Consider the following 26,431-nt stretch of genomic DNA (forward strand, 5'->3'; position numbering starts at 1 on the left):
GAACCACTAATGAACCAATCAGGAACTCTTAAAGTGCCCCTATTATGCCTTTTCGAATATTACCTTTCATGCAGTGTGTCATGTAGCAGTATGTGAACATAAACGTTCTGCAAAGTTATATAGTGCACGATATATAGTTATTGTCTATCAAAAAATAGAGTCGGCTCGCAATCGCCTAAACGAGTTGTTAGGAATTCGAATCTTATTCTGTTACGGCTGTACATCACAAAGTAACACATTTGCATAATGTCCGCCCATGGGCTGTCATTCGTGCTGTACGCGGCAGACCAATCACAAAAGGACTGCGCCATCTGACCAATCACAGCAGCGAGGGCTCACAGAAAGGAGGGGTTTAGAGAGACTGATTCTTTGAATTGCTTCGCATGAGTCGTTTATGAATCATTTAGAAATGAGGTCGAATTAAAGCTATTTTTTTAGAAAACTAAAGTGTTTTTTTGGACCTTGGATGCATGTAAACCTGTTTTAGGAGACTCATAAAACAATATTAGCATCCTTAAAAATGGCATAATAGGGGCACTTTACATTATAGCGCATACATTAAAAACGGTTCTTAATAAGAATTTAGAAGCTGCATTTAAAGGAGACATATTATGCCCCTTTTTACAATATATAATATAAGTCTCAGGTGTTCCCATAATGTATTTGCGAAGTTTCAGCGCAAAATACCCCACAGATCTTTTATTATATCATTTTGTAAATGCCTATTTTAAGTGGAAGCAGAAACATGCCGTGTTAGAGCATGTCTCTTTAAATGCAAATGAGCTGCTGCTCCTGCCCTCTTTTCCAGAATAGAGCTGTGCCGTTACAGCTTGTACCTGCTAAAAAACATATGTTTTGGTTCTTATTATCATGTTTATCGTGCTGAAATCTTGCGTTTAAACCATATTAGTTTAAACTTCTTATATAAGGTTTTCTGAGTGTACACATCCGAAGCACACGGACAGAAAGCTGCTGTCACAGGCATGTGAGTACTAAACTAAGTTCTCATTAACACACAAGTTTAAACACACGAGTTACAAAAACAGTCGGTTATGTCTGTGAAGGTAAACAGCTGGGAAATAAATTGCATGTTTATTTTAGATCTGTGTGGCAGCAGCAATATACAGTAAATAAATCAATAAATCCACTGCTCTGTTGTCTCTGAGGCTGGGACTCTAAATAGTGTTCTGTGCCCATCTGTGCAGCTAAAGGCAGAACAGTTAGCATGTTTTGCTCAAACTTACACCATTGTTGCTTGCGAAATCAAAATGATGGCACCGCGGGTGGAAATGTACAGATTAAGGGGCGGTAATATTATAATGAAATCCTTTTGCAACGTCAATAGGGGAGCGAAATCAGACGCGCTCGTTTGTTCAGACACTTGCAGAAAAAGGCTTACTAAAACAGCTACTGGTAACTCAACGTTACTGGGTTAATCTTCTTCATGTTTCCTTGGTTGGTAGATGCACCGGGGACCTAATTATAGCACTTAAAACCTGGAAAAGTCAGATTTTCATCATATGTCACCTTTAAGAATTTAAACTATATTTTTAAGTGTGTGATTAAGATTAAGATTATGTAGATGTGGAAATGACATATATTCCTGCAAAGTGTTATAGATTGATTTGACATGAATGAATGGGCCCAGAAACATACATACCCCCATGACAGCATTAAAACTTTTTTAACAGAGAATACAGAAAGAGAACGTAATGGATGACTGAGAGACACACTATTTCTCTTGAAACTCAGTGAAAGAGATCCTTTGGTACCTTTGAGACTACCAGAGTGGATGTGTTTCCCACTCTTCTGCATTTGCAGTGGATAATAACTGGCGGCAGCTGGACTCTTACTTCCAGCACTAACTAACTAACTAGCACTAACACTAACTGTCTAGACACAGTATAAAGGTGGCATAAGCTGATATTATACAATCAATAGCTCTAAGATTTGATTGGATGAGCCAGTATATGCCCACCTGTGAACACACACCAGTTGAATTTTATATTAATGCAGCAATCATTTGTTTATTGAGGGTGGTGATGGCGCAGTGGATAAGACACATGCCTTTGGTGTGAGAGACCCGGGTTCGAATCCACTGTGAGACACCAATGTGTCCCTGAGCAAGACACTTAACCCCTAGTTGCTCCAGAGGCATGCGACCTCTGACATATATAGCAATTGTAAGTCGCTTTGGATAAAAGCGTCAGATAAATGTAAATGAATGAACTTTGATATTTTGCTTGGCAATTGTAAACAGACTACAATTAGGCTAATAAACTTTATTACTTGATGGAATATTTATTTATCGTGTTGATGATAATATTCACAGTAATGTTATTTTGTTTATTTATTTATTGTTATTCAATTATATTATTATTATTTAATTATTATTTACAGGCAGTCACACAAAAATGAAAATTATATCATCAATTACTCAAGTTGTTACAAACCTGTACAAGTTTCTTTCTTCTGTTGAACACACACCAAAAAAATAAAAATATATATTTTGAAGAATGTTGGTAACCAAACAGTGGCGGGTGGCGATTGACTTCCATATATGGGGAAAAAAATACTGTGGAAGTCATTGGGGACCAGAACCTGTTTGCTTACAGAAGAAAGGAATTCATATAGGTTTGGAACAACAACATGAGGGTAAGTAAGTGATGAAAAAAGTTTCATTTTAATAGTAATAATTTATTTGAAACGTGTTTGACAACAGTCGTTAAAGTCTGATTTAAAAAAAATAATAATAATTATACTGAAATAAATATAATATACAATCATGTATTAGAAACTTGTGTGAAAACAGTCATTTTTAACATGTTAAATAATTTGTTATTGTTGTTATTAATTTATTTGAAGCTTTTGAAGTTGTTAGTCAGACTTTTTAATAATATGTTGTTGTTGTTGCTAAATAATAGTAATATATTTGAAACTTGCTTAAAAACAGTCATTGAACAGTCAGATAAAATGGCAATGTTTTAAAAATATTTAAATTTTTATTAGTAGTATTTTTATTTGTAATAATAATAGAGATTTATCATTATTTTGCACATTTATATATGTAACATTGCAATGGGCCCCTCAAAGATTGTCACCACTAATGAAACCCACTGTGGTTTGCTCTGTATCACCTGCTGATTTTAGCTTTTGTGTAGTCTATGCTTTTTACAGTTGTTTGCGCACTAAACTTTTTGGCACCTCGGACACCCGGGTCATGATTTTGAAGGATAGATTGCCTCTTTGCTTTCTCTTCCAGGTCAGGCAGCCATATTTTAAATTAGAACACTTCCCAAACACATTTGTCTGCTCTTCCAGCCTCCGATCAATCCTGTGAAATAAATGACACCAGGCCAGGAAACACCACTGCCATTAATTTCAACAGAAACATGCATCAAAGCTTACAGAGGGTTAGCAACCGTCAGACGACTCTATTACACATACGCATACACAGATGCTGTATTGTATACTCACTTTACTAGCATTCGTAAGCTGAAATGAAGACAAATTCAAGGGTTATATAGGTGTTGTGATTGGATTTAAAGTCAGTTAAAGATAAAATGTGCAATATTCTTATATGATTTTTCTCTAAGTCATGCATTGGCATTGAGAAAGTTGGGAAAAGTGTTAGAGAACCAACATATTGTAATTGCGTTTGGTGACGCTAGTGGTGCAGAAATTACACACTTCAAATCAGATTGAATGCACGATTAAAGCTTGACTTTGTAGGGTCAAATTTCTAATATTCTGATGGCCAATTCAACAACAAAGAGATCATAATTACAAGACATACATACATGTACTCCTGCAGGCTTCATGCTGCAACACCAGGCAACATGACAACCCTTGAAATGTGTACAGATGCTGAGTCTGTGTGTATTTAATTGGAAAATAAGACACCTGAAAAAGTGGAAAAAAAAAAGAAGAGCGATAAACAAATTCGTCATGAAAATAATATATGTTCTCTTTGTCTCCACACTTCCCTGCCTCCCCACACATTCATCTTAACAGGATAATAATTTGTGAAAGTCTCTGACATTTGTGGCTAGCTAGCATGGTAATAAACCCCTGGCTCGGAACGTTTTTTAGTTAATTAGAGTCAATCAATCCAAACTTTTGCTCACTTACCGGTGTGAAACAGCAATATAATGAGCAGAAATCAGCACAGTGATTGGAAATACAAATTACAGCTGTTTAAAGGAAACCACACAGTCTACTACGCGGCCAGCGAAGCAAGAGCCTGCTGGGGACATCTTGAAGGGTTTGGTGCCAATTCGATGGGTGCAGTAGGGGGAAAGATATGAGACGGAGATGAAGAAAAAGAGGGGGAGAGAAGCTCAGCAATGCAGATGCTGAAGGACGGATTCAGTCAAACCGCCCTGACGGCAATTAAACACAAGTTACGTTTGACAAAATCTCTTTTTTAATATTTGCACCATGACAACAAATGCATACTGCGGAGGGATGATGCTTAGCTTTGGGCCTAACGTGATTGTGGATGTAGTGTTATATCTGTGTTTTCTCATTACAGATGTCATTAACATGTGACGCTCATATGTAACGCATGTGATGAGAGACAGATTTTGATTGGACGGATGCATGAAGGTACATTATAAACACTTTTTGTGACATTTATCCCGTGCAACCAAAATGTCACTCACTCTTGTGGCATATTCATATTGGCACATACTCATAGCTAAACTTTTGGGTTTAAATTTAAATATTGGCATCATTTATTCACTCTCAATTTGTCTGAAAATTGCAAAAACATAAGTGTGTTGTACTGCATTTTGTTCCAAATTTGCTGAAGCCATTTCAATAGCTATCGGTGAGAAATACACTGAATTTGTCATTTTAAAATGAATTTTTTTATCAAAATAATTTTTTTTTTTCATGAAATATTTTTATAAATATAAAAATATTTATTTTAATGTACAAATACTAATTTTATATATTTTAAAAAGATAAAATTTTATATATAAATAATTATATATATAATAAATATTTATATATATATATATATATTTAAATATTTTATTTGAAAAATTATATATATATATATATATATATATATAATTTTTAAATAAAATATTTAGCATTAACGCATTTATTAAATATTGTAATTTTATTAACATAAATACATATTTTATCAAAATATTTTTTTTTGGCGTGCTTGGGCCATATTATATACATATTATATGTTATATAGTATAAAATAATTCCATTTATAATATAAATAATTATTACCATTTATTGATTTATGATATCATTTACATTATAAATACTCTAGAACATACTGACTTTGAAAAATGTCTGTGCTTTGCATCATTCACACACATGGTTACAGCTTAAACTATCCAAATTCAGGTGAGAATGTCAGAAAAGCAATGTTTTGGTGGTGCAGGATAAAAGTCACTAGGGTTTCCCTTCTAACTCTGTCCTGTACATTTATATATACATATATATATGCATTAATATGATCTGAAATGCATAAATACATAGCAGAATGCCTGAATCCGACAGTTTTCAGCACTCCATTTCACCCCAAACTTCATTTCTAAAGTTCTAATACGTGCTAGCTGAGCTTGGCAGCCTCGGCTTGACGTTGTCTTACAGTTATTATTGTTAGACTATCCAAGGAGTGCAGATAATGCAAAATGCTCTGCATGCCCTGCGTTTGTTTCACTTTTCACTGGAGGGAGTAATTGTGTGGCGCTGACCATATTAGACACAAAGCACATTTTCGAAGGGGGAACCGCTGGCGCCAGAACAAAAGAGCGGAGAGAAATTAAAGACTTCATGTTTGCGAATGTCTGTTTTTTGACTTGAATGTTAGTGTAAGAATTCAAAAAGGAGGGATGATGCTACTTTTTATATAATAATAGAAGTATAAGAATGATATGTGTTCAAAAAATACGGTAAAAACGGATATATTTGATAAAATATTATTACTATTTAATAGAACTTTTTCAGGTTTTGATGTGTATTAAAATGTAATTTATTTTTGTGATTTAAAGCTGAATTTTCAGCATCATTACTCCAGTCTTCAGTGTCACATGATCCTTCAGAAATCACTTTTTTGATGAAAAACTTTTGTAACATAAATGTCTGTACTGTCACTCGCTTTTTATAGTTTTATATTTTTTCACATATACTATAAGAAGTAAAAAATTCAAATCATATGTATATGTGCTAAATTACAATGTAAAACACATGGTAAAATTGATTAAAAAAAATAATAATAATTCTTGAAATGAAGCATTTTTTGCTCTTTTTACCAATTAACCAATTACTCAGAAATGAGTTCTACTTGTGTTTCAAAGGCAACTAAAGATCATGTTCTTCTAATCATTTACCATCTGATTCTTTTCCTACTTTCCCAATTCCCATGTGGCTTTCTTTGTTCTAATTTTTTAGCTATATTTTTGAGGCTGTGAGTGTTTGGGCACCGCTTTAACAAATAAAATCTCCCAGTTCTCCCCAGAAATAAGCATCAGCTCTGCTCCGCTGGCTGTACCTTCCCCAGGTGATCGCGCCACTGCGTCCACGGCCGCTCCAGCGCACACGGCTCCTTCGCCGCTGCCAACCCTGAGGGTGGCTACCCGCTAGTGGCACGCACACACACACACACACATGCCAGTGTTCCTCCAGTATCCCATCATGCCTCTGTCCTAGCTGCCCAGCTGCTCCCTAAGGTACACACCAGTACCCTGATACCTCCCTCTCGCTCTCTCTCTCTCTTCTTCTGCTGTTTTCTTTGTCATGAGTGATCGTCTGCAGGTCTCTAAACACCGGGGCCCACCTGGTCCGGGAGTCGCCCATTAGAACCCCATATGTGATGGAGACACAATGCGCCCAACTTCCACACCTAATCAACACCCCTGTGGGCCGCAGTCTCAGTATGTGCCTCATATTATACCAATATCTCATATTCTCACTGAAAGTTACAGAATATACGCTGTATATTAGCAATTATACAATGATCTGTGACAGAACCTATAGATGGAGTGTATTTTAGTATTACTGATACATTTTTATAGTTTTGTTTTTTCAATTAAAATTCCGAATTACATTTCATTTTATATCTTCTGTGAAAATTTTTGTGAAAGGTTTAGTAATTTGTTGTGTGCTTTTGTCATTGTGATTATTTCCCCATTCAATAACCAGACGTGTGTGGGGCTTATCTTTGCTGGACATTGTTTCTAGGGAACTATCGATAGCTCGTATTCATGGAGCAAAGACAAAAACCTTGAAGAACTGGAATGCCACTTTGACATTGTTAAATCTTTTTTTAGATGTATAATTTATTTTGAATGTATGTATGGTGTGGGTCTGCCTGGTGGGTGGGTGGAGGGGGATTTTTATTTTCGTTTTTATTTATTTTTGTATTTTTCTCAAAAATAATTGTTCACAAAAAAAAAAAACTTAGCTGCTCACATAATAATATTTCAAAAAGCTAAGCATCTCACTACACTGAAGAAAATCACATTAAATACAAGAACATAGTTAATTTGTTAATTGCAGTGATGCAAAACCTCATAAGCACTGCTCCCAGTACTACACTAACAAGATTAGCTTTAATTTATTACCATCATGAGTGGTGGAGGTGTCATCTAATGCATGCTTTCATCACGTCTTCACTGTTTGTTGCCATTAAAGTCATGAACGGGGTTACTTTGACCTCTGCTTTGCAGTTACAATACATTTCGAGGGGCATTTCAACAATGAAGACATGTAATATCACATGTAATTCCACACTAGCTTAGCATTTTATCATCTAGTACTGATAACGAAATGCAAAAGCTGTAGTAAATAAATTTGCAGCGTTCCATTTATTTAAACAAAATAATTCCTGTTCCAGCCAGTGGCCTAATATGCAAGAGCTTTTCACATACTTTGTGCGGAAATTAGATTTAATAAAAAAATAAATAAAACAGCCACTTTCAGAGGTTGCCGTCCCACCACACTTAGTTAACAAAAATATTTTTACAAACAAGATGATATCACAACACTCCATGATATTAATATGATATGTTCCCTGATCTGTAAAGCAGCTGGTTATCTTGCTTGGCACCGATAAGAAAAAGTGCTGTGGATTTCCAGTTTGTGAGCACATTTGGGCTGAATCTTTCACACGTCACAAATTGCAGATGGGAAGCAGTGATCTCGAACAGCCGATCACCTCAGCGTGACCATCTGACACCTTCCATTTAGGAAAATAATACTTTCTATCTTAGCATACTCTCTCCTCTGCAGCCAGGCAGAGGAAATATGCCTGGAAGAGTTTCAACCTCAAACTTTGCCTTCGCTTGGTCCCATTCAGCCTCGTTTCTGTAGATAGATTGTTTTAGATTAGCTCTCTCTTTGTGTTAACAATGCATGTTTGAAGCGACGACCTGATGCTCTGTGGAAAATATACAGTTGTTTATGCATTAAGAGAGTATTTGTAGTCATGCCTTTATGCTGTTATGATTTTTTTTGTTCCTAAGGCTGATAATATCTATCTATCTATCTATCTATCTATCTATCTATCTATCTATCTATCTATCTATCTATCTATCTATCTATCTATCTATCTATCTATCTATCTATCTATCTATCTATCTATCTATCTATCTATCTATCTATCTATCTATCTATCTATCTATCTTACCTTTACTTCCTTATATTCAATTTGCAATTCTTCCTGTGTTCTGTTTGTTGTCTGAATTTAAATTCAGGAATTTAATTTGAATTTCAAAGGCTTTCTTATACAATTTTGAATACATATTTTAACCTTAAAAGCAAATGACCGACAAGTAGTTCTCTGCCATCTCTGCCAAACAACTAGTCAGACTCAGACTCCATATCTTGATAGGACATTTCCCAAGCCTACGCCTTCAGCATCACACATACATGCACCTCCATCCTGAATGTAACATAAAATCCAGTTCCACTGACGTCTGGCCTGTGGTCCACTCATGGGTGCAGTGTCTGTAATTTGAGCGATAAATAGGAGTTGGTTTAACAGTTGTGGAGAGAGTTGTAAATCTGGTCTGCGTTTTGCGGTCTCAGAGGGTTTAATTAGTCCACGGATTCCGCTTCTAACGTGACGAGGTTCGCTCAACACCCCTCCATAACGTGGCACAAGCTGAGTGCCCCTCCGTCTAAAGTCCGCCGGCCCCCGGAGAGCCCTGTAGCAGTACAGAGCTTAAAGACTCAAAGACGGCCATCTCAGCCTGTATAACAAGTCAATAGAGAATTAGCTGATGTCATATCAATTGAGCCCCTTGGTCTCTTCAAGTCACGAGCAAAGACTCTTCACTGAGGAGGAGAGAGGAAAACTGTCATTGTAATCCCAGGTACTTCAAATAATCCGTTACTAAAATGGTATTCAGAAAGTTGCTTTCGGCTGAAACCAAAGGGTATATTCTCTGTTCAAGCTGTCACGTAACATTTGTTGTTACTTTTTTTCTTTCCATAAACCCTAATTACTTTCCTGCTTTCCACCAAATGCTCTTCCAATATGCAAATTGATTGTTTGAATGCTGCAAGTCAGTATATTGTTTGGTTTTCTTGAACCACGACCAAGTAACTCCTCCTGCAACATTTTGTAATGCCTCAAATCAAGCATTTCATTGAGCAAAGGTGTGTTATTCTTTTTCTAAGAGATCAGGGTTATGATTTTCTCTAGTGAAAAATCCCATTTATTTATGTTGCAGGAGGGGCCTGAGACCTAATTTTATAAAAAAAAAAAAAAACTGGGAAATTAGTTAAATAAAACATATACATATTATATACATATACATATAATAAAAGCAGTTTAACTAAAATTAATGTTAACTGGCCAAACCTACTGTGTTAAAATGAACACTATGGATGGATGGATAGATAGATAAAACTATAACAGTATATCAGTGATACAAAAATAATACTGGGTAACACTGCAGATGCAAGGTGAAGTTTGCTGATGCAGCCTGTATGATGGGTTTTTTTTATCATTTAGCCAATGCTTAAGTGTCTCAAGGCCCTCTTGGAGCAATGTGAGATGGATCTCTTGCTTAAGGACCCATTAGTGACACAGTTTTCTCAGGAATCCACCATGGCCACATACACCGGAAATGTATCCATTACGTGAACCAGTTAACAGTCTGACGATAATAAATCTGTTTATATTTTTTTTTACATTTTGATGTTGTGAACAGTTAATTTAATTCATTCTTTCATCAAATGGTGGAGATCTATCAGAACGCATGAGGACATATCAGCAGTAAACTTTTCATTAGCAGCAAAGGAAGTGTTATATCTAGCCATTTATGGTGTCAAAAGCACAACAAAAAAGTTGAATCCTTCACTTGATCCATATGCTTTATCTCAAACCTTTTCTTTTAATGGCTTTGTAAGCTTGATGCTGTTTTCCAGATGGCTATGTACCATTATAAATCTGTCTTGCATGTCAAGCAACTATGTTATAATATGAGGATTTAGAAGCGTTAATCTCACCTACTAAAAAACAGTACATATGTTTCACTAATTGGGCATATACATCGCAATGCTGCATGACTTGATATATACTATACATTCTATATTTTATTAACTTGTGTTCCTTTAGCTCATAATATGTTCTGAAATGGACTAAGCGCTGATCACACCTTTATCAAATGGTACTGTTTCATCATATTCTGTTCTTTTTAAGAGTAATGCAATGGGTTTATTTCATAATGTCATAATACTACAAGCTGTCACATGATGACAGTTGAGCTGTATAAAACATTGATGTATGGTTTCTACAGGATTGGATGTAATGCAATGCTGCAATCTAGTGTATATCTGGGCCAGCTGGCAGCTGATGCAATAAGACGTTACCAGTGCTATGCAACAACAGACAATGTGCAGATTTATAGATCAAGAATATGTGACCACACTCGCTTTATTAGTGAACAAATTGGAAATTGAACAACTACAGTGTTTAGGTCTGTATTTCTGGTATGCAATTTTGTTGCAGCTTCAAAATGGATATAAAATTGTCCAAAATACTTTAATCTGATGCTTTTGTTTATGTAATATTCATTCTGCTTAGTGGAGAACAGGTAGCACCTGTCAGCAGTCTACTTTTTTATGTATTTCTCCATGAAGTGTATTTTTGCATTCTCATATATCCTCCTTTATCTGCAGATTATTCGATTAAGATGTTCTCTACACTGAATAGCACGGTGTGTGAGGAGAACTATCAAAGAACGCATGAGGACATATGAGTAATGCATCAGCAGTAAAACTTTCATTAGGAGCACAGGAAGTGCTATATCTAGCCATGTATGATGTTGAAAAAACAGAAACAAAAAAGTTGAATCCTTCACTTGATCCATATGCTTTATCTCAAACCTTTTCTTTTAATGGCTTTGTAAGTTTGATGCTGTTTTCCAGATGGCTATGTACCATTATAAATCCGTCTTGCATGTCAAGCAACTAATTCATGTTACAATATGAAGATTTAGTTACCTGCTTTTCTGTTTCAGTATGTACACAGTTGCCAGTTGTTTGACCAAGACACTTGGATGAACATTAGAAGATGGTGCCCACTACATATAAGCTGAATAAGATAATTATTTTAGTGTAAAGGGATGCTTTTTTTTCAATGAACAGGTTACAATGGAAGCATTTTCAGTAGTTTCCTATGAATATGCATTTGGAAAGCTGCACATCAGTTTTTACCTCTTCTAGCGTGAGAAATGCATTAGAAATTTCAGACTTATTAAATAAATTCATACATGTCAAGAGCTATTGTTTAAAAAGCTGTTTAAAACAATGCAGAACTAAAGAACTTTATTTGGCTGATATATGAAATAATTCAGCAATACGATCATCCACATTTTTTGCATTTTATGTCATGTCCATGATGCTCACTCAAGACCATAAGACAAGTTTGCCCAAAGTCCCTTGTTCGTTCTTTTGAAGGACTAAGCAAAAGGAGAAAAAGATGGGGTTATTTTGGCGATGGAGCTTAAGGCAGAGGGGGGCTTTTTGTCATTTGTGCGAGACAAGCCATTCATCCATCCCCCGTTCAGAGCCCAAAAAAAAGGCTGGTCCCAGAAATGAGCAGTTTCAGCTCAGCAGCAGAGGCGTCGGGCTGTGAAGGAACAGAGAAATTGACTAATTAGCAATGCGCACTAAAACTTGACGGTTCTCTCCATAACGCAGAGAGAAAGAGAGGAAAGACTCGCCTTTTCTCCTCTCCTCTTTTTCCATAGATGTTTGAAATCGCAGTCATTTACGCTCGACAGTTTTTACAATAGCCTTGAGCCATAATTTTGCGAGTCTCTCCAGCATCCATACCCCTGCGCGGTCTCTCTCCACCGGCCATGCGCGTCCGTTTCTCTCCCCGACCGTGGATTTCCTATTACTCTCGTTACGACTCACTGAGCCCCAGGCCCAAGGATAATGATGTGTTGTTTCTTGGTAGCATAATTTGTCACACGTATATTTCTTCTTCTTCTTCTTCTTCTTCTCTTGCAGAAAGCACACGGCTCCTCTCACACTCACACACACTTCTTCTTGTTGATAATTCAGAGGAAACATAAATGATCAATGAGCTTGAATGAGCGGGGATCAATGGTTAGGATTCTGATCCATCGATCATAGACTTTTCCAACAGGACCGAACAAAGAAAGTGCACTGAAGGAGCCGCAGCTTTACTTTTCTTCAAGTCAGGTAAGTTTTGGATACCTACTACAAGCATTCGGCACGGGTGCGCACTGGGCGTAAATGTGCCACGGGCTGAAAGTTGCCGTTTCTTCTGCTGTTCTGCCTCAGATTGGGCGAGAAATACCGCGCGTGTTGTTGAACGGAGCGATTGCATTGTGTTGTTGCCGACCAAAGCGATGCGCAACCGCACATCTACGGTGGTGATGATGCTGATGTTGCGGGAGACAAACTAATTGCTTTTGTATCGCATATCGGGGGGAATGTGTGCATGCATTTATGTCTTGTAAGGGTGTGTGTGTGTGTGTGTTCGCGTGGCCGGATAACGGATAGCGGGCTGTTTGTAGGCTAGATCGTGGGCTTTGCTTTCCAACAACCCGGCGTAGTTTGTTTCAGCCTGCAGCGACCATCGGATTTGACGTGCTCAAGAACGCATGCATAGATGGGTATGCAAGGATGCGTATGGTTGGGAAATGCATGCGCTTGCATGCTGCAAACTTAATGCATTTGCATGCACGCACGATGTATATATATATAGCCTACCATATATCTGCACAAATCCAACTTGCATGCATGCATGAATGAATGCATATGCTTTTATAAAACTGATGCATTTCCATGCAATGTAGTGCACCAATGGCATTGTTTACTCGCAGGAGGTGTGCGCAGCCCCGAAGTCATGTCCAGATCGGGTGACCGAACATCCACGTTTGACCCGACTCACAGCGACACTCTGCTGCACGGTCTCAACCTGCTGTGGAGGAAGCAGCTCTTCTGCGATGTGACTCTCACAGCGCAGGGACAGCAGTTCCACTGCCACAAAGCCGTGCTGTCATCCTGCTCGCAGTACTTCAGGTCCCTGTTCTCCACACACATGCTGAGCAGAGAAGACGGGCTGGCGGCGAAGGACCAAGGCAGCAGCGGCACCCCGTCTTCCTCCCCCGACGACAAGCTCCTGCCCAGCCCGCGCTCCACCATCAACAACCTGGTGCTGCAGGGCTGCTCCTCCATCGGTCTGCGGCTGGTGCTGGAGTACCTCTACACGGCCAACGTGACCCTCTCCCTGGACACAGTGGAGGAGGTGCTCTCCGTCAGCAAGATCCTCAACATCCCACAGATCACCAAACTCAGCGTGCAGTTCCTCAACGACCAGATCTCGGTGCAGAACTACAAGCAGATCTGCAAGATCGCAGCTCTGCACGGGCTGGACGAGACCAAGAAGCTTGCCAACAAGTACCTGGTGGAGGACGTGCTCCTCTTGAACTTTGAGGAGATGTGCGCCATGCTGGACGCCCTGCCTCCGCCCGTGGAGTCGGAGCTGGCGCTCTTTCAGATGTCCGTGCTGTGGTTGGAGCATGACAGGGAGACCAGGATGCACTATGCTCCCGACCTGATGAAGCGCCTGCGCTTCGCCCTCATCCCTGCCCCGGAGCTGGTGGAGAGGGTGCAGTCAGTGGACTTTATGAGGACCGACCCGGTGTGCCAGAAACTGCTCCTGGATGCCATGAACTACCACCTGATGCCCTTCAGACAGCACTGCAGACAGAGCACAGCCAGCAGGTAGGATCTTCTGCATCAACTTGACACCTTGACAGATTTTTGGGTAGAGAGTAGTCTTTTTGTTTTAAAAATCAATTTTTTAACATATACATTTTAAAAAAGGGGTTGTGTCCATGAAAACTTTTGTTAGAGACAAGCAAAATAAAACTGCATAAGGAAGAAAAACAATATTAAGTACTTGTATTTTCACAGTTTTGTGAGAGAGGAAAGAGTCAAGATTGTTTTCATCCTTTAGCTTGTGTATATGTCAGACATGAGTATGTAAATGTAGAGCACTACACAACACACCGTGCACGTGATCACGGCAGGCTTGTGACAGGTGTCAGTAAACAGATCAATCTCGCTGGTAAAGATCTCATGTGTTCTTACATGCTGCATAGTTAACTTGTGAAGTGAATTAGATTAGATTAGCAATCTTTTGTTGCAATATCTGATCCCATATTTGTTCACACAGTTTCCACGCTTTGCTTTATCTGTGAGATCTTCATTCTATTCCTCATAGTGCTGTTTCAGGGTTGATTAATTTCAGCACTGTTGCAAGCTTGCATACTGCAGACATTATTGCAGTCTGCAGATGGGATAATTAGCAGGAATAGGTGACCATGGAATAAACTGGAATCAGTTGTTGGAGAATATGAGAGAGAGAGTGATTGTTTGCAATGAGATAATCTCCTTTTAAATGTCATTTTTTTCAATTCTGAAATCAGGAATTACGATTATATGAAAGTCAAAAGGGCTTGATATGTATATTAGTATGCATTTGCTAATAGAATTAGATTGATAAATTGTTTGATTGTTTTTATTTGGCAATCACTTGTCACATCTGCTCTCTTCACCTGTTCTGTTTTGCCGGTGTTAATATCATTTGCTGAGCATCATCCATGAATTTGAAAAGATGAAATCAGCAAATGACTCTATTGGTGTCCTGATGAAGATACTACTGTTGAAGACTGTGTAGTTTCATTGTCCAAGGCTGGAGTTGTTCATTTATTTCCCATGCTCAGTCTCACAGAGCTGAAGGGATTGTAAATATTGACTTTAAAGCACTTATTCAATCTATGATTTCAATTGCACAGGCTAACTAACCGCAAGGTCCCTAAGCAGATCACTGTAATTGTTACTCAATTTTTGGTTTACTATTGATTAGATATTAGTTGATTAGTTTAATTTAATTATTGATTGACTGAATGGATGGATGCATATTCAGCCAAGATATTCAAAATCATTGTTGACAGCAGTCACATGCACAGCTTTGGCCAACAGGATAAAAACAAAAAGGCTGTCAAAACCTTAACATGGCTTGAATCCCAACCACGCATCTGATTTCATCAATATTTCAGGTATTACAGTTAAAGCAAACAGCTATAAATAAACATGAAATGTTACCAAATTCAAATGATGCGTTATGTTGCTTAACATATTTGTGCATATGTTAAATTCGCAATTTAAAATGAGACTTTGAACTAGTTATCACTTGTAACTAGACCTAAAAATACATCCTGCATTAGTGTGCACTTGTGCATCGCACACACAAATCCTAGAGAAACATCATTGCAGTGGGGCTAATTGATTCTACAACTTAAAAATGAAGTCGTTTCTCGTTTTGCCGTTCATTTGAGGGTGGTGATAGAGTCGTTCAGCATTAATATTCTCCCATGTTCTCTGTCTCCCTCCTTGTGTTTGTACACTCTTTTAGCTTGTCGTAGCATCTCATTCAATATGTAATTGCTCTGCACTAATAACGGCTAATGACAGAATTGTTAATGAACCTGTTTCCCCGTCCCTCTGCAACCCAGGATTCGTTCAAACAAACGGATGCTCCTGTTGGTTGGAGGCCTGCCCCCGGGTCCCGACCGCCTCCCTAGTAATCTGGTTCAGTACTATGACGACGAAAAGAAGACATGGAAGATCCTTACAAGTGAGTGCCTTGCTAGTGTGGTCTTTTCTCTTCCACAGGAAGAACCCTGCCTGTGTTGGGTTGTGCTCTGTCGCAGAGCAGAATAGAGTAAGAGCTTCCTGAGATGCAGGAGGTAATGATGTATCACTATCACTTTTAATGTAACTTTTTAATCAGAGCGTGACTGCCTTCACACCATTGTGGAGCTGTAACGCCTGGATTCGCTTGTGTGTGTTTTTTGTTTTTTTTGCCTCTGTCTTTTTGCATAAGCGTGCTGGCAAGATTAATTTTAATCTAATGATCTCGGGAAGATTCATCATCAGAAGATGACACGTATTCTTATTGAACTGCTTTATTAGGGCAAACGTTCTCGTAAGTGCATTTGTCTTCGCGAGCAGCAGGGAAGGAGCGCGAGTAGTTTGCGTGCTGCCAGTTGTTTGGAGATTGTATTGGCATGAGGAATTAGAATCAGAATTCTTACAAGGATTTAAATCACAACAATAGCGATCAAATGTGTCGGAATCTTGAAAAAGTGAAATCTTGGAATGTGTCATTTTTAATGCTCACACTAGCTCTTTCATAGCTCAGGAGACCTGGAATGGAAATCCTAGTTAGTATGTTTCATTTAAGTCTCAACTTTGTCTCAGATGTTTCTTCTAATACCATCGAAACAATAAAATCGACACAAATGAGCCAGAGGTTGACCTGTAGTTCATGTTGATACACAGAGGAGACACATGAGATTTCTATCTTTGATCAGGAAACAAAAGCAAAAGAGGCCATTTCTGTCTAAAAGAAACATTGAAAGGGATACTCCACCCAAAAATGAAAATTCTGTCATTTATTCATGTCGTTCCAAAACTGTATTCTTCTGTCGATAAAAGATGATATTTTGAAAAATGTCTTAGTGGAGTTGTTTGTATGCAGAAATGCATACAGGTTTGAAATTACATGATGGAGAATAAAGAATAAATTAATTTCTAGCTTAAGTATCCCCTATATTGCTCGAACTCAAATGTTTCAGGTCATACTGATATTTCTGACTTTTGATGACATACTTTGATGTTTTAGCAGAACTGAGCACAGTTTGAGACATTGTTAAGATCTCTGAAACTGTAGAGGAGGTTTCTCTGGTAAATCATCTGAGAAGCTGGAGACAGATCTCATTTGCTCTACTTGTAATTTCATTGCTGTCTACGAGAAACAATCGAGGCAATAAAGAGATCTCTTTGGTGATTTTTCTTTCCTATGCATGTTTTCCTCAAAACAAATTGTCAGTTTATATACAGTAATGTATCAGAGTTTTAAAAAAAGGCTCTTGCTTATGATTCCTGCGGCTAACTGTTCGCCTCAGAGCTAGCTGTTGATGGTTTAAACAGCGTGCTATTGTACAAATAAACTTTCAGAACTAGTACAGAATCAATCACGTACTGTTTGTAAATCTATCAGTTGCAATGACAAGCTCCAGGTGGCTTGAGGTATAGCAAGAACCTCCTTATTCAAAATGCTTCGAGTTTGTTCTTCGAAAACATAGCAGGCAATGTGTTTGCAGAGAATCTTAGCAAAGGGAAACCTTTTGAAAGTTCAGTTTTACAGCATTTGTTAAGCCATATAAATGGAGTAGGCCTATAATCCTAATTTAAATCTAGCATGCAATAACTCCATATAAGATTATTCTTCAGAAATTATTCTAACGTGCTGATTTGCTGCTCAAGACACATTTCTTATTTTTATCAATGTTGAAAAGGGTTCTGCTGCTTCATATTTTTGTGGAAACCATGATAAACTACCATTGCACTGATCATAAATTACAATAAAAAAATTTATAATGTTACAAAAGCAAATCAGCATATTAGAATGATTTCTGAAGGACACTGAAGACAGGAGTAATGATGCTGAAAATTCAGCTTTGATCACAGGAATAAATAGCATTTTAACGTGTAATAATATTTCACAGTGTTAATGTTTTACTATATTTTGGATCAAATAAATATAGCCTTGGTGAGCATAAGAGACGTCTTTGAAAAAAATCTGAATTATTCCAAACTTTTGGCCAGTAGTGTAGCAAGACACAATGTATTGTGATTTAATGAAAAGGATTCTATAGTGTCTGTTCCTTACCGAGGCAAAACAAGGACATAAACGGACGTGCACTCATTTTGTTTTATGGCTAAAATTGGGTTCAGTCATCCAATCACTGCATCGCTGAGGTGTGAGACCTACAAAGACACCTTACGCTTGTAAGCGTTTGGCAGCACGCATAACATTCATTAATGAATTACATCTGGATCTATATAACTTACACTCATAAGGTCATAGTGTAATGTCCTTTATTTCTGCCTCAGACGTCGAGTCTTAAATGGCCCATGGCCAGGCGGAGCGACCAAACTGCAAAATCATCCTGTGAACACACCAGCAGCCCCTTGATGTCGTTTGGGGTGTGCAGGTTATTAACATTCAATCATAACTTTGCAATGAGCCGAAACCCAAAAGGGGGGGAAACGGCGACTGATTAAAACCTTCATCAGCAGTATTTAGGATGGTTCTCATGACTGGCTGCACCTCTCTGCTTCTATGGCTTTGTGTTCTGTGGTGAAACTGCCACCTAGTGCACGCAGCCTGATACGGTCAAAACCACAGATTTGTTGAAATATGTATTGATTGTGCCATAATGCCATTGGTTAAGTCCTTTTTTTTTTTTTAGATGTGTCACAGCATGTTTCATTTGAAACATATTGACATGAAGAAATATTTTTTTTTTTTTTGCATTGCATAAAGTCTATATTTAAGACTATTATTTTCATGACAATGAAGCACATTTCCATCAAATCAAAATACATCCTTTTTTCTCTGTTCTCAATCAGGACTCACAATTAATTTGTAATCAGCATCGATTTAAAATCAGTACAATAAACACCATTATGGTGAATAAATACTTGGATTGATACTACAATGAATCAGTGTTCATATATTTTTTTATTTTACATTTTCAGTTTAGTTAAATTTATAGTCATTTTATTTAGTTTTTTGACATTTTTAGTCATTTTGGGTTTCTAAACAAACAAACAAATATATTTTTTATTTATTTTATTTCAGTGTTAGTTATTTTAGTACATCAAATTAAACTAAATAAATGAGAAATGTTCCCTTGGCAACTAGCTGAAATAAAAACGTTTCATTTTGTTTCAAGAAACTTTTTTATTTATTGTTTTATTTTTAAAAAATGTTCCCCCTGATGGTTTTAGATTTAGTTTCACTTTTAACCTTGCCCTGCTATGAATTCACATGCAACATTTACAATTTACCTTAATTTACCCTATATAATGTTTTTCATATTGCTGTTTATTTTTTATCTATTTAATGATTTGTTTTTAATCAATGTAAGCTAGTCATAAAAGTAGGCTATTAGCATATTAACATTAACAATGTGCAAGACAGTTGCTATGGTATTTAATAATCCTCAATAAGGTTAGTTAATAAAAATACAACTGTTCATGTTAGCTCAGGTCCATTAAATACTAACATATACCATTTTTATTATAATAATGTATTATTATTAACTATGATTAATAATGCTTTAGAAGTATTTTTAATTGTTAGTTTACGTTAATTAATGTAGTTACTTAATGTTAACAAATGAAACCTTGTTGTAAAGTGTTACCAATTTTCAATTTTTGTTTTCTTTTGATTTTGGATTAAAATATGACACAAACATGCTCCTGACAGGTTTTGTGAAATAGTCAATACACTGTCATAAACTATATGTCAGATATCTCAGTTTTAACCCCAGCATGTAGTTTTTTTTCTGTGTTAACTTAAAAGCCTAACAAAGACCTGAATTTCTGGATATTTGTGCCTTTAAAAGTCAATATCATAAATCTTCTTATCAGTCAGTTTAGCAATATGATGCATCTGCACCTGTGTAGATCAGGCTGTAAGATCAATAACAAAGCCTAGACTGTGACCTCTTGATCATTTGAATCATCTCGCCACAAATCACCTTCCAAAGCTGAGTCTGTTGGCACGTGTGTCACGTCTGTAGCAGTAAATGTCAGCAGGCCACAAAAGCCTCGCATGGCTTTAGACACCTGAGACGCCAAATAGTTCTCTCACTGATAGTAAGATCTCTGTCAATCAGTCTGGTTTTGTGTGCAGCGAGACAGTCAGGAGGTTCCCCTCGTGGGATGGAGCCGTGCGATTCAGTCCGGATCCGTTCTCAAAGGAAAGGCCTCAGTGCGTCAGACTCCAGTTAGATTGCGGTAGAAGAGGCCAATCGGAAAAAAGCGCGATTCAAGGCTGTCTAATTTTACAGCAACTGTGATCCATCAGGCAGCGGAGATGTGACAGTGGAAATGAATGATCGAGGCAGACAGGTGGCTCTTATCGTACGACTGATTTACGCTGCACGGGCACCGGACGGAGATTTATGGAGTGAACATGATCATGTTCATTATGACTGTCACCTCACGACCATTTCTCTCTATTTCAACTGGGGGTCACTTTTGTAGGAACTGGAGAATTAGATGAGATGGAGACAGGAAAGACTACTGCTGGAAAGCAGCCTCTACCACAAACCAGAGTTGTTAATATGAGGAAATATGATTTGATTGGTTGTGACTGCATTTTATTCTGAATATTGTGTGTGTGGGGGTATATATATATATATATATATATTCATTTATTTATTTATTTTTTTTATTATTTTTTTATTTTTTTTCACAGAAAGTGTTGACATCGGGAGGTTAAAGTAAAAATTGTATGCAGTGTTTTTTTTGTTTGTTTGTTTTTATGATATGACAATTTTTGTAATTTCTATAATTTCTAGGAATTAATATTAAATGCACATCAAAAATAAATAGATCACATTTATAAAGTTTCTATCATTATAAATATATATATATATATATATATATATAGATAGCTAATGTTATTATATTATTATACTAGTATATAAAATAGATTAACATTAATATATTTAATATTATATCTAAAATATAATAAATATGTGTGTAAAATAAATATACATTTGTTTAGCATTGAAAATTGTGCCTAATTCGACTATCTAGCTAATTTGTGACCAAATGTTGGTTTGTGGTTATTGATAAAATCATAAATATATTTTAGTTTTTTTTTTCTTAAAATAATTAGGGTAACAGCATTGAATGGTTAAACTTGTCAAATGCAGTCAACAGTAAAATGTGTGTAAAACAGAATAATATTTGGCAAAAAAGAATGATGTTTGGATTGCAGCATTGGTTGACTGTTACATTATCCTATATATATATATATATATATAGTTGGGCACCAGTCTGTATAGCACCACCAGTTTACACCATATTTATTGTAAATGGTGATTTATGGATGCTGATGATCTATAAATGGTCAAATATCATTGCAGTTTGTCATTTTCAAGCACTGGACTCATCAGTTTAGTCTCTGTGTTGCAGTAATGCCGTATAACAGCGCCCATCACTGTGTGGTTGAGGTGGAGAACTTCCTGCTTTTATTGGGTGGAGAAGACCAGTGGAACCCTAATGGTAAAACATGAATAAGCTGAATACAACAACTTAATGTTATCACAGACATTGATTTCCTTATAATTCATTACATGTGCCTGAAATATTTTCTAGTATCTTTTTAAACAATGTTTGTAACGTGTGGAATAAAACTAATATGTGTATCATCCTCACAGGCAAACACAGCACTAACTTTGTAAGTCGGTACGATCCGAGATTCAATAGCTGGATACAACTACCGCCCATGCAGGAGAGGTATGATGCCTTCTGAAAATGACTTATTATTCATAAAATAATAAGAGCTCTTCATAACATGGCTATAATTATTTCTTAAGCCTTTGTGATGAATTTTTCACTCTTGGCTGCGACGGGGATATTTGCTGTTGACTGATTTTAAGAGACGATCTTTTCATCTTGTCTTTGTTTCAGGAGAGCGAGTTTCTTCGCTTGCTGCCTGGATAAGCACTTGTATGTTGTTGGGGGAAGGAACGAGACGGGTTATCTGTCTAGCGTTGAAGCCTATAACCTTGAGACAAACGAATGGAATTACGTTTCGTCTCTTCCACAGCCGCTGGCTGCGCACGCAGGTGCCGTGCACAATGGGAAAATATACATCTCAGGTTCGACGATACACCTCACCCAAACACTGAATTAATCAAAGTGTCTGAGACGATGCTAACAGGTGCCATTACAGAGATGAAGTCTACAACATATTTTGGACAGTTACTTTCATTTCAAATACATTTTAAATTCAACATAAAATGCATTTGAAAACCATTTTAGTATTTCTAGTAAAACAATATGTTTAGTATTTCTTAGTAAAACAATATGTAAAAAAAAAAATGAATTTGTCCATTTGTTGTTTCACAAATGACAAACATTTTTCTTTGGAATAACATGCATTGATGAATTGTTCCTGTAGTCCAAACACTAGAGGTCACAAGGTCATGAGTTTGATTCCCAAGCAATGCATGAACTGATAAATAAGATAATATCTTTAATGCAATGTAAGTCACTTTGGATTACAAAATAATAATAAGTAAGACCAGGAATGTGTACCTGGAGAGGATATTAATGCTAGTTAATGTTATTGCACTCAACTAAAACCTACTGACTTTGCTCACACGTTATTTCTACTTCCTAATTTGTATTTTTTTATTTATTTACTTATTGGATAATTTTTGCAATTTTGGAGGATTTTTTCCCCACCTTGTTACATTTACAGCGTTCCCAGTCACAAATGACTGGCCTACAAAAACATTGCTTATAAATTTCAAATAGCACAGGTTTTATATCTCTTTTTGGAACTGACTGATCGTAGGCTTCACTGATCTTAGCTTATGCACATCAGTTTTAAATGATTCAAAAATAATGCTTTTTTCACTCATAAACTGAGGTGCATAAGCTCAGATCAATGCGGTCAACAAAAAAAAAACAGTTGACAAAAAAGGTTGAATCCAAGATTTGGTGATGATATGGCATATGCAAGATTTACAAGCATTTTTGGGCTGATTATTTTTGACTGGGAGCAACAAATTATCTTGTCAATTTTGACAGAATTTTTTGTAAATCTCTCTTTGTGAATCTGTGTCCTTATCTTGAAACTGGTATTGTGCATGCTATGCTTCAGGTGGCGTTCACAATGGTGAATACGTGTCTTGGCTGTACTGCTACGACCCTGTGATGGACGTGTGGGCTCGGAAACAGGACATGAACACCAAGCGAGCCATACACGCTCTCGCAGGCATGAACGACCGGCTCTACGCTATTGGGGGAAACCACTTAAAGGGTAATTTCTATAGCCGTAACCCAAATCTCAGCAGCGGGGTTTGGGGGGGGGGGCACTTACTGTGTACCCAAAAGTAATCAATACAGTTTCTTTTGTGATTCGATTCGATTCCAAGTAACACTATACACCTCTGCAGAGCTTGGCATATACTCTTGGGGTTTTCCCTGATCTCTTTCTCTGTGTGTAGGATTCTCTCATCTGGATGTGATGCTGGTTGAATGCTACGATCCTAAAGCAGATCAGTGGAGCATCCTGCAAACGCCTATCTTAGAGGGACGCAGCGGGCCTGGATGTGCTGTTCTTGATGACAGTATTTACTTGGTGGGAGGCTACAGCTGGAGCATGGTAAACACATCTTATACTTAAATGAGATAGATAGATAGATAGATAGATAGATAGATAGATAGATAGATAGATAGATAGATAGATAGATAGATAGATAGATAGATAGATAGATAGATAGATAGATAGATAGATAGATAGATAGAATGAAATATATATGTAATCTAATAGGTATATACAGTGTGTGTGTGTGTGTGTGTGTGTGTGTGTTGTTTATGCTACATTGTGGGGATGTCCCCAAAAGAATAGTATAACCTGAAATTTAAAAAAAAAAATTTACACAAGGGAAAAAAATAATAAAAAATAGTAAATTATGTTTATCTGAAAGTGTAACGATGCAAAAAGGTTTTCTGTAAGGGGTAGGTTTAGGGTTAGGGGGATAAAAAAATATTGTTTTGGTCAGTATAAAAGTAATAGAAGTCTATGTAAAATCCCCACAATTCACAGAAACAAATGTATGTGTGTGTGTGTATCCTTATACATTTTATTTAATTATTAATTATTAAGTTATTTAATTACTTTAATAAAATTAATCATTTATTTTTATCCATTTTTAATTATTTTATTTAAAAAATTGTGTGCATGTACTGTATACTGTATAATTTTATTTTTGTTGAGAAAATGAAAATTAATTTATAACTAAGAATATTATTAATTATTTATAATTAAATTATTTATAAATTAATCCTTTTTTGTATTTCAAAATTGTGTGCATTTATTTACCATACCAAGTAAAAAAAATAAAAAAGTCTAAAAATGCAATAAAAAAAATAGTTAAATGCCCTTATATACAGCCAAAAGTCATTTAAAGATGAAGTGTGTCATTTCTCTTGTTAGTATCGCAGTTAGTTTTATTGTATAGTTTCGGAGTTTAATATTCAGAGTCAATTGTATGTCATTTGTAGGTCGATTTTCCCAAAAAAGATGTTATTAAAATATTGCTCTGTTTGATTAAACTTCTCAATCACTCAACATTGCAAAACTGGCTCAGCCAATGATGTGAGGTTGGGGGCAGGACTATCTTTTTGACCGACCAATGGCAGATGGCAAACAACCACACTATGTTTGCAATTCTGATAATGATAGTAATGCAGAAATGACACCATTTACCTAAAATCTTTCAGGATTTTAAACACTCCGTTAAGAAAAAATAAGTAAACTTCATATTAGAGCTCTGATAAATATTACACATTATCCAGTAGGACATTGTGACAAGGTTGTACATACATGAAATTCAACTGAAGAAGTATTCTAAAGTATTGAATGAAATATTGTGTGAAAAACTCTCTTGCAGGGGGCATATAAGTCATCCACCATTTGTTACAGCCCAGAGAAAGGCACATGGACAGAAATGGAAGGAGAAGTGGCTGAACCTTTAGCTGGACCGGCCTGTGCCACAGTCATACTGCCAGCCTGTTTACCATTCAACAAATAACTATACAGAACACAGAATAATGCGGCCGAGAAGAGGAAAAACCTGTCGGGATGGAAAGTCAATCGCTAAACGAATCAAATAAATGAGGAGACTCTCACTATGTTTTTGAACAGGAGGTGATGAGGTGTACAGATTATTATTTTTTTACTGGTCTGACAAGAGCACTTTGTTTCTTTCATACCTAACAGTTTTAAACTGATATAATCATCGACTTTACGTATTTGATGCTCACGTGTGTTGACATTCAGCTGCTCGCATTCAATCCTTTTTTTAATCATAAATGTTTTGGCATAGCATTTTTTTCTATAGCTTCCATACGTACTTTGTATTTGTGGAAACCGCCGATGAAAGATAATGTTTAAGTGGGTTGACAAAGGAATATTCATGTTTTTACAAGCAAAACTCATGATTCTGTGTACACTGTAGAGTAGATATCAGCTATTTAATATATATCACACCATGTCTGCTTGTTAGATATTTGTCGCCATATTTGAGTGGCACATTGTTATTTGTACAGATGAGAGGGGCATAAATGTCAATTATATATATATATTAAAAAAAACACACATTTCAGTAAAACACAAGTTATGATTTATTGTTTGAACAATCAGTATATTATTTATTTAGCCATGTGGTATATATGCATGGCGTGAAGTGGAAAGCTTATTGTGTTTTACTGTGGGTGCATATTTGTTTATATCTGTTCATATCTCACAGTGCCTATTTTTAGCATCAGGCTGCTTTATTTCATAAGCTTTCCCATTATAAGAATCAAACCTTTTAAATCGAGTCAAAATCATATAAATTATTGGCCTGATTGGTTTCTCTGAGACGTGATATGAAATCTGAATTTGTGTTTGTTGGCCCTTTTGATGAGAAAAGGGGAATGTTTTTCATTGTTGTAAATAATCGCTTGCAGTGGGACATTTTTGTGCTCATCGGATTTATTCTCAAATCCTGTTATGTTCTTTACATTTAGTCTATGAAAATAAAACTGAATTTCTGGATCAATAATCTGTCTGGGCTCCCCCACAACAAGACAACACTCCTATCTCTACCGTGTTTGCAGTATTATAGCAACTGACCCATTACTCGATTTCATTACGGTGTGCAATAATGTGTTTCATTTACTTATTGGAAAGTATGTTGTTAAATACAACATCAAACAAATCTGCTAAAAGGCACAAGTGCACATAAAACATTGTGAGTGT

General features: G+C 36.6%; 1 protein-coding gene across 1 annotated transcript; it reads left to right on the forward strand.

The window, feature by feature from the left end:
* The first annotated feature begins 13,312 nt into the window (after positions 1–13,312).
* Positions 13,313–26,229, forward strand: LOC306863209 (kelch-like protein 14). The gene is made up of 8 exons (XM_079406446.1): positions 13,313–14,241; positions 16,038–16,159; positions 21,586–21,675; positions 21,831–21,909; positions 22,084–22,274; positions 23,285–23,443; positions 23,631–23,788; positions 25,080–26,229. Exons 1-8 carry the CDS (start codon positions 13,361–13,363, stop codon positions 25,218–25,220), a joined length of 1,821 nt encoding a protein of 606 aa, XP_079262572.1. The 5' UTR covers positions 13,313–13,360; the 3' UTR covers positions 25,221–26,229.
* Positions 26,230–26,431: the final 202 nt, after the last annotated feature.

Source organism: Barbus barbus, assembly GCF_936440315.1.
Source record: "Barbus barbus genome assembly, chromosome: 44".
Taxonomy (NCBI): domain Eukaryota; kingdom Metazoa; phylum Chordata; class Actinopteri; order Cypriniformes; family Cyprinidae; genus Barbus; species Barbus barbus.